Source organism: Mytilus edulis, chromosome 1 (genome assembly GCF_963676685.1).
Source record: "Mytilus edulis chromosome 1, xbMytEdul2.2, whole genome shotgun sequence".
NCBI lineage: Eukaryota > Metazoa > Mollusca > Bivalvia > Mytilida > Mytilidae > Mytilus > Mytilus edulis.
In genome coordinates, this window is record NC_092344.1 from 43,524,632 (window position 1) to 43,537,213 (window position 12,582).

The 12,582-nt window shown below is 30.3% G+C and overlaps 1 protein-coding gene across 4 annotated transcripts in view; it reads right to left on the reverse strand.

Annotated features, from left to right (window-relative positions):
• The window catches only part of LOC139483056 (uncharacterized), a 67,323-nt gene that overhangs the window by 44,795 nt on the left and 9,946 nt on the right, over positions 1 to 12,582 (reverse strand). For 2 of the 4 annotated variants that reach the window (XM_071267100.1, XM_071267086.1), the window contains exon 3: positions 11,607 to 11,621. The exons of the other annotated variants lie outside the window; for them this stretch is intronic. In XM_071267100.1, the coding sequence (XP_071123201.1) occupies positions 11,607 to 11,621 (15 nt within the window). The remainder of the gene's footprint in view (positions 1 to 11,606; positions 11,622 to 12,582) is intronic. 4 annotated transcript variants of the gene reach the window in all.

Sequence of the window (12,582 nt, forward strand, 5' to 3'; positions counted from 1 at the left end):
ATCAATGAGATAAAATTGAGAAAATTCTAACGATTTTTTTTTTTACTTTCCATGTTTACCGAGGGGACATTTACATCAGAACAATGTCCTGAATTACAACTATAAAACTTAACTTTTGTTCCAACAATGATTAAAATATTAATCTACATAAAATGGAACCTCAGCTTTCTTATCATTCAAACAGTCAAAAGTGCAGTATAAAATCAGAGAAAAGTGTTATCATTCAAGCAGTCAAAAGTACAGTATAAAATCAGAGAAAAATGTTATCACTTTATGTGTTACATTCAATAATTTCCCTTATCTGTTTTCTTTGTAAATCCTAAGGAAATTATTAGAAATGCAATAAAAATGGATTTCAATTTTCCATATCTTTAAGTTAATAAAATAACTATTTTAAACCAATTTTAAAAGTAATAACTTTTACTGTTTGTAATTGACCAATGCTTATAAACAACCATCAATGTTTAACTCCGCCAGTAAATAACTTTCCATGTTTTTTTTGGTTTTCTTTCAATAGTTGCATCATGTTAGGAAAATAAAATTAACAAGAATGTGTCCTCAGTACACGAATGCCCCACTCGCACTATCATTTTCTATGTTCAGTGGACCGTGAAATTGGGGTAAAATCTCTAATTTTGCATTAAAATTAGAAAGATCATATCATAGGAAACATGTGTACCAAGTTTGAAGTCGATTGGACTTCAACTTCATCAAAAACTACCTCGACCAAAAACTTTAACCTGAAGCGGGACAGACGGACGAACGGACGAATGAACGTACAGACGGACGGACGGACGCACAGACCAGAAAACATAATGCCCCTCTACTATCGTAGGTGGGGCATAAAAAGTTGTTGAATGACCCTTCTTTGGCACTCTGAGACTTGACTCAAGCCACAACCAGTCAATTATTTATAATATCCCTAAAAGTTAAACAGGTCAATGGAAAATAAGCATATAAGGACCAAATTCTCTTTCATCATGCAGTGTTTTTGTCCCATTTATTCATAAAGCAAATTTTGTCCTTACAGGTGGCCTGTTAGACCCTTGGACCCTAATCTGTTATAAGTGGTCAATATTCAACATTTTAGATGAGAGAGATCATCTCCCCTTGTTCTCCCATTTATGGTTTGGAATGTTTGCAAAATCTATTTCTTTAGGTTTTCTGCATTAAAAAAACAATCGTGTACATGTAAAAAAAAAAAGAAGGGCTTGTTAATTTGAAAATAATTCAATTGGTCTAGTGACTATTACAAGAAATTTTCAAACGTAACAAACATATTTTAAAGATAAAATCATTAAAATTAAAAAACAAAAACAAAACAATAAAACTCAAAAACAGAAAATAGCTTTGCTAATTCCCATTTACTATTATTCAGCCTACTGTTACAAAAAGAAGCCACTAGTTATGAATATTTATAAGTAAATTAACAATCACTGTATTGTTTAAAACCTTTAGAATAATTAGTTGTTCATGTCACTACCTTAGGGACAAGGTGAACATGTAATAAGATAGGAGAAAAAGAAAAAGTAAATGGATTGCAGGTAACAACGCAAGTCAATGGAGGAGAACTCTGTGCTCACACCGTAAAATTACGTTTTATTATATGAATTTCACCTTACTGTCATCTTTCCCTTTGTCTGATTTGCTAAATAGATTATCGAACAAAGTGGAAATGCCCAAGAATTTTTTAAACCAGCCTACACATTGAGAAATAAACATATCAATACCCGGAATGATTTAAAAAATTGCTGACACGATATTCAACACCGTTATGTCGGTCAATAAAATCTAGGTCTACAACAAGGGACCACAATAGTTAATAAACTGTACAGGATATTTTGTCCAACATTGCAAATTTTGCATGACAGAATGTGTTTGAAAAATTTCAATATTAACGAACTAATTTGTAATTTAAAGAGAAAACATATTCACTCAAACATCTTTTAAATAAAAAAACAAACAAATGAAAATCATCAAATACTAAAATTTGAACTTGATCTGAAGCTTATCATGATAAAATTATATATTAGTTATCAAATCAACATCTTCAAGCATGACAAAAGAAAGTGTGTAAAACTGATTATTTGAGTGAATTTTCTTATTCCAAGGACCATAACTCTGCACAAAACCATCAGACCTAAATCAAATTTGAACTTGAACTATTACTTGTCATTAAAAAATCAATACACCAAAAATCAAATTAATATCTACAAGCATGAAGAAAAAAGTGTGGAAAACAAATTTGCCTGACTGACAGATGGACAGACAGAAAAACGGATAGATTGCAAACCTAAAGTGACCTTTGACTTTGTCTGTAAGGGGCTTAAAATATGTACCTAAAGACAAGAAGGTAGGTCTGTCAAACTTTCATTTTCCAGCAAAAAGGACTACTTAAACATGCTATTTTATATACCAATGTCCACTAAATCCATGAAACATACCACTTGATGAGTAAATGTCAACTTCTAGACAAAATTAAGTCTGCAAGACCTTGAGGGTGCAATAATCACTTGTATGAAGTGGACACTTCAGGATAAAACACTGACAATTATTAACCTTTATCAAACCTTACAAACAACGATTAAGACTTCATAATGTTGTTATCTGATTTAACCAGCTCTGTATGGCAGAATTTGGTCGGAAATGAGAATCAACATTAACCATCATCAAGTCTTTGAACTACCAATCTACAAGTTATGTTTTAATGATTGGGAAGAAAAACAAGAAGACATATATGATTAAATGGAAAATAAAACTACCAAGAAGTCCATCTGATAATATGTGCCAACTGAGACTGAAGCAGAATAAAACTAAAATATCTCTAGCATAGCTCATAAATTCAGACCAGAAACCTTACAATTCCCACCAGCAAATATATGGCAAAGTCCATGTTTTTCAATGGGAAACCCCTAGTTTGAGTTACCCGGCCATTATAAGTATTGAAAAATTAGTGAAAAAACTTGTAGGTTTTACTTCAAAAGAGTTGATGAGGGCAGTTGATTCCATTATATTTATAAAGTCAAAGGTCATGCCTTATTTGGTCAGTCTGATTATATTTATGTTATTGAATGGTTTTCAAATTACTAGTTTACCTCCTATAATTTCTGAGGATATTTTAGTTTATTTCATAATGTTTATCATCATTTCCTGAAAATTTTGCCATTCATACATAGCTCACTGAGACTCAAACTTATATGAGTCTCATTTAAATGTAATTTACCTGCTTAAGGATATGAGCAGATTCCAAAAGTCTGCTTACCTCAGCAGAGGTTAATATACACTCTTTCTGTTATATATTTGCCATAACTTAATGACATCAAAGACTTTCCCTTAACATTTTTTTACATCATTTACAAGAATAAAATACTGATGCAACAATGCATATTAGTGATGGCTGTATATGACTAAACCTGTTCAAGTGTCTCTGAGGTGGAGTGTTGCATAAAATAATATAAGATCTTTAAGAACACAGATTATAATTAACCATACATAAAAGTTCTAATCTTAAAGGCTAAATAAGTTTTTTTAAATTTTCAGCTTAATTTTTCATTTGAAAACTCTCATATTTGCAAAGAGTTATTAGCAGTTCTTTAGACAGTTCTAACAGCTTAGCACAGTTGTAAGCAAACAGTTTGGGTAAACATTGCTTTCACATATATCATAATCACATGTTTATAAATTGCAATTTTCAAAATAGGCACTAAATATTTCAACAATTCAGTCTGCGCAAAAACTTTTCCATCTATGAGTCCAGAAACTATAAAATATATTAACTTGTCCCTATATGACTATCTTAAATTTTGAAAATTTTCACTAGTCAATATTAACTAGTCTGGGGCTTCATTATCAGACTGCAACATTATTCTGCAGTGTTTTGAAAGCCAACCACCCCATTAATACGTCAACAATACACTTCTCCACGGTGCCATGCTACTTTTCTATCGCTAACTTACATGTATCTATTTGCACCAATCTTAGACATAAAGAATATGCATAATGAAAAAAGTCATGAATAGGAAATCTGTTCAGACATTCTGACATTCAAATCACTTAATAATGTACTCCCCTATTGCAAGCACTGTGGCCACTGTTCAGACTAAAAATATTAGTCAATGAAAGAATAATTATATTCTGTGCAATAAGTTTAAAACCAATTAAGCCTTTCGGAAACTAAGTTGTTTCTGTTGTTAATATACAAAACACAGTGCAGTACAACTCATTTTACAAAATGTACTCCCCTATTCCAAGCACTGGCCACTGTTCAGACATAAAAGATCAGTCAATGAAAGAACAATTACATTCAGTGCAATAAGTTTAAAACCAATTAAGCATTTCAGAAACAGTTGATTCTGCAGTTAATTTCAAATTGATATATACAACACAAAGTGTGCAGTAAAACCAATTTTAGTGGAGTTGATTCACTGACATTTATTTTAAAATGTGACTTGCAAAAACCAAATTGTTTGTTTTTCTTTTATTCCAACCATTAATTGTACTGGCTGTGAAATAAGCTGCTATATGGACTAAACAACAGTGAAAATTATCTGGCATTTGACTATTTTCCTAAAGTTCACTTGGAACAAATTTCAATTTGCCTGAGCTGTGCGTTAATTTTTTTTTTATGTGTCATCATTTTTAAGACGAACAAGTACTATATATATACTTGCCAAACATTTTAGATTCAAAATAAGGCTTCAAAAAATTTACTTTCTAAAAAGGATTTCATAATATTTATAAACTGCCACCTGTAACCAGTGGTAAGATCTAAGTGCAGATGAACAAGTGAAGAAAAAAAAACACTTTACCTTCAACCCTATCTATCCCCTCACCTTGACAATAAATTTCTATATTACTTACAAGTTTCAAAATTCATCATTCTATAATAACAAAACATTTATCATGCATTCAGTAATTAGTTTCACATGAAATCAACATCCATTAATAATTTACCATTCATTAATTTTAAGTATCGAAGTTAAAAAAAAAAGTCAAGAAACTTTTTCGGTTGTCTATGTGACTATAACGCACATATCGGTTACAACTGTACTTTAACCTAGACACCAAAAAAGTATTACTAAATGAATGATTTTAAATGCACATACTAATATATGTGTCATCTTGAAATCAGTATTTCAAAAAGATAAATGCATGCATGAAAGAACTTGCAATAAAACAATTTAATAAACTACTTTTTATGTTTACAAAACTGAGATATATGATAAAGATCTAGGGTGGACATAAAATACTATGGATACAAGTTATAAATGATACAAATACTCTCTACAAGTACAGTAGTACCAGTATAATGGTTCTAGTTGATCAGATGCATTGCTCAACCTTTATAATACTGATCCCTGAATTCTAAGCATTTAATGTTTGCCTGAATTTAACAGGTGAAAGCTATTTTGCATAAGTTATTTTACTACGCAAAAATTTAGAAAACAGAGACCATAAGCAAACAACAGAAACCCTCAAAAATGCATGCAGAGGTCAAAGTGTTCTTGTTTATTTTGCTTATGAACTTATTTTTTAACTGTGAGAAAAGATAGGCAAAGGCCTAACAAACTGTTTTTTTTTTTTTTTATTAATTATGGCCTCTAGCGACTGGTCTGACCTAACCTTGGACCTAACATATGACTTCTCCTTCACTACCAAAGCATTTGACAAACCAAACACATTATTAACAGATCAATAGTTAATGCTTGTAGAATAACTCATAACTAATAATTAAGTGAATATTTACTGACATGTTGATAAAAAATTTAAAGATGTTTCTCAAAATATTAAAACTCAACCTTAAATATTGCAGTTTGACCTCTAACAATAAATATCAATTCCATTTCAAAGAAATCTATAAATAAAAGAAAAGAAACAAATGTAACAGCTAGTTAGTCGTAAAAATTCTCAATTTTAAATAATTAAAAGATTCATTGATTTGATAAAGAAGCAATAACTATTCAATTGAGCCTACCTTGTTGTAACAAAATTGATGGAAACGATTCCGTCAGCCCTTTGATCTATTATTGAGTAAAGAACTCTTGTTTTTATTCCCCTGGCACCGGAGTGCTAGTTTTTCCTATATATGGAGAGTGCATAGAGAAGACCGTTGGAGCGTAACTGATCAATACGCAACACTATTTCATATTGACAATGAACATTTCATCCTGTGTTTGTATGTATATTTGACTAATGGTCAATCAAACAAATTGATTTTAGCTTGTTTTAGATCGGTAAATAATGGAACAATGGTACATCAAGGGGAACAAAAACTTCTGGATAATTTCTGCCTACTAATTGAAGTCGATCTTTTAGGCTTTTTATATAAAGTATTCCACAACTACCATACAAAAGTGTATTTTGGTTCAATATATAGATGGGATGTTTGATATTTTATTTGCATATTGACTTTTGTATCTTTCTAATGTATTTATCTGTAAGTTTACAATGTTTTATGTCAATAAATGCAACAATATCTAAAACAGGAGCAACCAATACCACCTGATGTTAGCTCATGGTTTTAAATTCTAAATGTTTAATGGATTATTATTGCATTTATTTGACAACCATTGAAAATTCTTATCAACTATTTTAAAAATCAGTATCAATATTTTCTTGCAAAAATTAAAATGCAAGTTATATTTCCTTGTTTTGCAATGTTCATCTTCTTGCATCTTTTGCAATAATTTTTCAATTCTTAATTTGAGAAACTATTTATGTTTTTTTAACATCAAAGATAAAATATAAATACAGTATTTGATTGATTTTTTAGTAGCTATTGGCCATTTTGAGGTAGCCATTTTTTATTTATGGACGAAGCAGGAGTGCACACAGAGAACCCCAAACCCTTCGCAGGAAAAAAATGCCGATCATTAAAGCCAATTACGAATGGAGTTGAATGCAACAGACAAGTGCACGGTTGGATCTCACAACTTGGTCTTGACAGGCTAGTGTTACAGAAAATGAACTACTTATTTCACCAAGGCCCTCTAAAATACATAAATAAATTCAAAACTGTTACATAAAATGTTGTTTTCAATGTGTATATACAGCCTAATGTGACCATCTGACTAAGAATTACTTAAAACAGTGATAGTCTTAACCTCTGTGTTTAAGGTCTTAAAGATAAAATAAAACATTAATATAATGCAAATTGGTCCTTTGCTTAGGTTTTATACAGTGCAATTGTATGGATTTTCATTATGAGCTATTCACCAAATTACTTCTTTTTCATTTAAAATAATTCAGCCATTGCCTAGCTATATGCTTAAATAAAACAATAATCATATTTTTTACAAGATAAGGAGCTCAAATATTGCACTGAGTATATGTATATTCTTACAACCATATTAAATAAAAGATGGGTTCCCCATGCATACATCCATGTACTGTAGGCACCAAAGGGAAAGATTTCCATTCAAATTACAAGGATTTTTTTAATAATCTATGTATACATACAAGACCCAAAGATGTACAACTATGTATAAACATATAAATATTAATCTTTTTCAATTGATTGAGATGCAGTAACAGCCTGAATAGTATGTAGGTATCTTGTTTGTAAAAGAAAACATGTTACCATGTGTATTTGTTTACAAATCTATTTCAATGATATTTTATCACTAATCAATAAGCACTTTCAAAACTTTATCTATAATTTAGATATATGTTTTATATTCTGCAGCATGCTCTATAAAGGATGATTGATTGCTCTGTTGGACTTAAATTAGTTGCATTTTGATCTATTACAGGTCCAGAAGATATAATTTCCCTAGATAGCATCATAAATAATTTCTTAAAATCTAATGTTCTGTTTAAAATTTGATATGAGGTCATGTGAAATTGTTTTTTTAAAGTAGCATTTTCTTAAAGTGATATTGTCTATCAATACACCCTAATCCAGTTCTTAAAAAGCTTTATGGTAATACACAGTGAAAAGGCTATGTAGCCATTCTGTGATCAGCTTAAGGTATTTGAGTATATCTCTCTTTGAATAATATTGAAGTCCCTCCCTTATTTTCTTTGATCAATTTTTCTGATAGAGAGTATGACTACAGATGACTTCAAACAAGTTTTCTTTAAACCAAGAAAACTCCAATAGTGACAACAGGGCTGAACAGGTGGAAACCCAGTTGAAATAGAACAAAAGAATCGAAGCTCTTTGTTAGAGAAGGCGATAAATGCTTACTGTAATGTTTACTATTTAGTAACAATAAATTTAAAAGTTAAATAAAACGACAATTTTCTTCTCAATTACGAAGTGTTTTATTTTAAAAACACCATTTGCATAAGTTTTCAATTTATCTATTACATAGTAATGCAGAACAATTAGATATCAAGTCGACGACATGGATATCTATCAAGTTGTATGAAGAAAATGCATAACATCCGATTTAAAAAAAAAAAATCCAGGTATGGAGAACATATCAATCTATTAGTTCAGTAATTTCATGTCTGCCCTTCCACATGTTCCATTATGTAACTAAAGAAAAAATTCCCAAAAATGGTAAACAATTGTATCGAAAAGAGAAAATCGAGTGCACCTTTTTATGTTAGGGCGTGTTGAGGTGTATATTTTGTCCTTAAAACGTACAAAGCAAGAGTATTTGATGTACCATCTCGCTTCAGATTCTATCATTTTTATATATCAAAGCTACAGGTTGACTTTATAACATAAAAAAATCACAGTACAAAAAGATGAAATATATGGGTCAAGTGAAATACCTATCTAATGAATCACAAAAACAGAGTAGGTGTGTTTGAATGGCTATTTTCTTTACTGAAAGTACTTGACGCAGTCTTTTAACTTTGATGATGAAAATGATTATCTTCGAAAAAATATAATTTTTTGTGTGTGATAGCTAGGGTTTATAATCTTCAACCACTGACAATTATTAGTCTGCCCTTCCACAAAATATTTAATTGATTTTTTTTAAATGTTTAAGAATTTTCGAAAATTCCACCTGACAACCGATCAGACAATAGTTTTAAGTTGAATCAATGCAGACAAGATCATTAACTGATGCTCATAAGCTAGTATACATTTGTCTTTCAAAATACAACTGACATATAAGGATCGTGATGGTGGTATGTGGATAAATTCATCAGTTTTCAAGAGCAAAATTGGCAGCACGTCATCCCTACGATGGTTTTCATTTCTATGATTGTGAAAATGAACTGGCGTTATGGGGAGATAATTTTGACAAAGTAGAATCCTGACTGTGAATTGATGTGTATTCTTCAAGTTGTATAATTCTGTTTGTTCATTTCAGCACAAAATCATGCCCTTAAGAAGAATCTGTACAAGTTGGTTGAATTGGTCATACTGTTTTAAATTTACAATGAATTGCTGATAAAACAATACCACATACTGCAACACAAGCAAAAACATGGACCATGATGCAAGATAACAGAAAAGGTCATTATATGTGTTGATACATCTTTCCTATCGACTACACGAATTATGTTTACAGTGTGTAACAAGACAAACCAATGAAAAACTATATATTCCTTCCTGGATTCTTTGCAAAAGGGATAATCAAATTGTAGTTTCTCTTTGACTCAGACACATGTCTCCACTGTATTCTACAGTCAAACATAGGACAGCAACTGTATAAAAATTATCTGTAAAAAGCCACATGGGAAAAGGCATTTACTGTCAATATTCACTGAGATCTTTTCTAATCAATTTAAAACTGTAGAATTTTTATGAACAAACTTGTTTACTTGTGTGAAATCTTAATATAGAATCATACTGCTTAAAAAAATAAGTATAGCATATGACATGAAGTGATTTTGTCTTATTTATCTCAAGGAAATTTTCTTTGACAACTTTTTCTGTTTGCAGAAATTATTATACCGCCTATCACAAATGTAGAAATGGAAAGGTCTATGTTTGCCTATGAGAACCAATAAATTAAGAATGAAAATGGTAAATGTGTGAAAGAGACAACAACCAGGCCAAAGAGCAGAAAACGGGTCTCCAACACAGCGAGAAAAGCCTGCACCAATAAACGCGCTTCAGGAGACTTAAAAACTTTGACATGGTAAAAATGGTACAACAAACAATCCTGAGATCTTTAATTTGCAAAAATTTTGGCAAGACTTTTTTTTGTACTTTCACATTGATCAGTGCCCTAACAGTTGTTTTTGTTTTCTTACATGTATTTATAAGAACCCCCATATCTATTTACTATATATATAACTTGAAGATTAAATTTTTTTTTTAACAAATATAATATCCGTTTCGTTTGTAAAATATAACATTAGTACATTAAAATATTACACACACAAATAGTATTCATGTCTGAAACATTCTTGTTTCAGTATTGCTTGCATCTTTAGATCACATTTGAACAAGGCGACAAGCCTCTGTGACTGACATTGGTGACAACCAAGAATTCAGTCTAAAAGCTTTGTGGTAATTCACTTGTAAGGATGGAAAATGTGAATAATTACACTGTGCCCTCTCACATTCACATTTCCTTTTTTAAAAGCTGTAAAAACTGACACATAAAACCCTAATTAGGCATGCCTTTTAAAACTTGTTTTTCTCATCACTTTTAAAAAACTAATACATGTATCTACATTCCGATCTTGTATTTACAGTTGGATTATGAATAATTAAGACAATGAATCAATACTTTTTTACAAATTGTTTACTATGTATTGATTGAAGCACAGACTTTAAAACACTCAAATGAATTTCACTCAACATGAAGTCTGTGACCATAACACATGGCATGCATTTTAGCCAACAGAAATACATATATTACATGTAGAGTGTAACGTAAAAATACAAACTTCAAGTAAGATATAATTTGCTTAAAATGTTTTCCTGTAATTTATTGCACAATTGAATTGCTTTCCCCGATTCATGAAAATATTTTGCAAGTTTTATATGGACAGCCAACATAGCCCAAGCATATATATATTCTTCAAACACACAAACACCATAAAATGACTAGCCACACATTGTTACAAGTTAATAGACGAATTTATAGGCTAAATTTTATTTTTAATTATAAAAGTTCTTTAGAATCTAAATATTAGTGAGATAAAAGTTTCCACTTTTTAAATCTATATTTAGATATGTAAATTATGACTAAAAAGTTGAAATTGTTACTGTAAATTGTCTAAATTTTCAAAAGTATCAACAGATAAAACAGACTGTTATCAATATCCAAAAGTATTTTTCTAACAAAATTCAATGACTAAAAAGAAATTTTGTATTAAGAAACTTAGTTATTTGTGTTAAAACATGAATACAAGAAATTGTTGTTAAAATTAGACGGGAACTAAACAATGTTTTAATAACTACCAGGTATTTTTTCAAATGCTTATCATTTAACCTAGGTTAAGGGACATAACTCTTTTAATCATTATAATGTTTGTGTCAACCATTTTCATAAATATATTTTAAGCTTCTAAGTGACACGGTCTTTTTTGAAATTCTGTTTCACATAAAGCTTAAAAAGCAGTGTTGAAACTGACTTTAACAAACACTTCACTGATTCCAAGCATTATCTCTCTTTACCAAGGTTAACCCCCTTGACTTCAGTAGCAAGGACAGCATAATCAACAAGCTAAGACACACTGAATCTTACCCCTTTATTTCCTTCCTGAAATATGATTTTAACATAAAGATTACTCTTGTTATGAAAAGATATATTTTTTCCATCATCTTATGTTACACATACAAGTGACATTATGGTATGTACATGCACTGATCATTTTATATGTGAATCTTGAATTGATAATTAGACACCTGAACCTACTAAATTTCCTTTTTCATTATACCACATTTATGAGACTCTGCTGAAATTGCAATATTTTTATAAATCCCAGAGTTAATATGATGAATCATAATTTTCCTATAAAGTTCCAGTTTTAGGCATTTTTTCAATTGAATTACATAAGAAAATTTTAAAACTTAGCTCCTTATCTTTTACAATAAAACTCCTTCATAGACCACCATGCAAAATCTGGTTGAATTTTTGTCCTTAATTCCTGCTCATTTTCAAAAGCAACTTGAAAATTTTAGAGAAGCTAAGTCCGACTCTTTTTATAAAACCATGAAATGTCCTTGCTTCTAAACATAGAACCAACATTTCCACTAAGACCCTGAAACTGTAACATCTCAGGAGAGATGATGTATCCTCATTGGTTACCATAGTTACTGTTGTTTACATCAAAATTAAGAACAAGGAAGGAGTTAATATTATTTACCAATAATAAAGCTCTTAAATTTTGATTGCATGTGAATTTCAGACATGATAAATTAACTTATGAACACTGAAAGGAATAACAGTTAAAAAATACTAGAACACACCCGCGAAACCGCGGGCATTCAGACTCCGAGCGTGGTTGAAAGTGCATGTATGTAAAGTGTTGTATAGGAAGAAATTTGTAAAAGATTTAATGACTGGAGAATTTTAAGAATAGTATCAAAAGTCATAGGTACTTATAGGGACAGAAAATTCTTCTTTTTTTTTTTTATCCTTCATCCTTTATTTTCCAAAATTCCCAATTTTATGTTTTATATTAATTTCAATATGAACATGCATTTAGTATATTATGAAC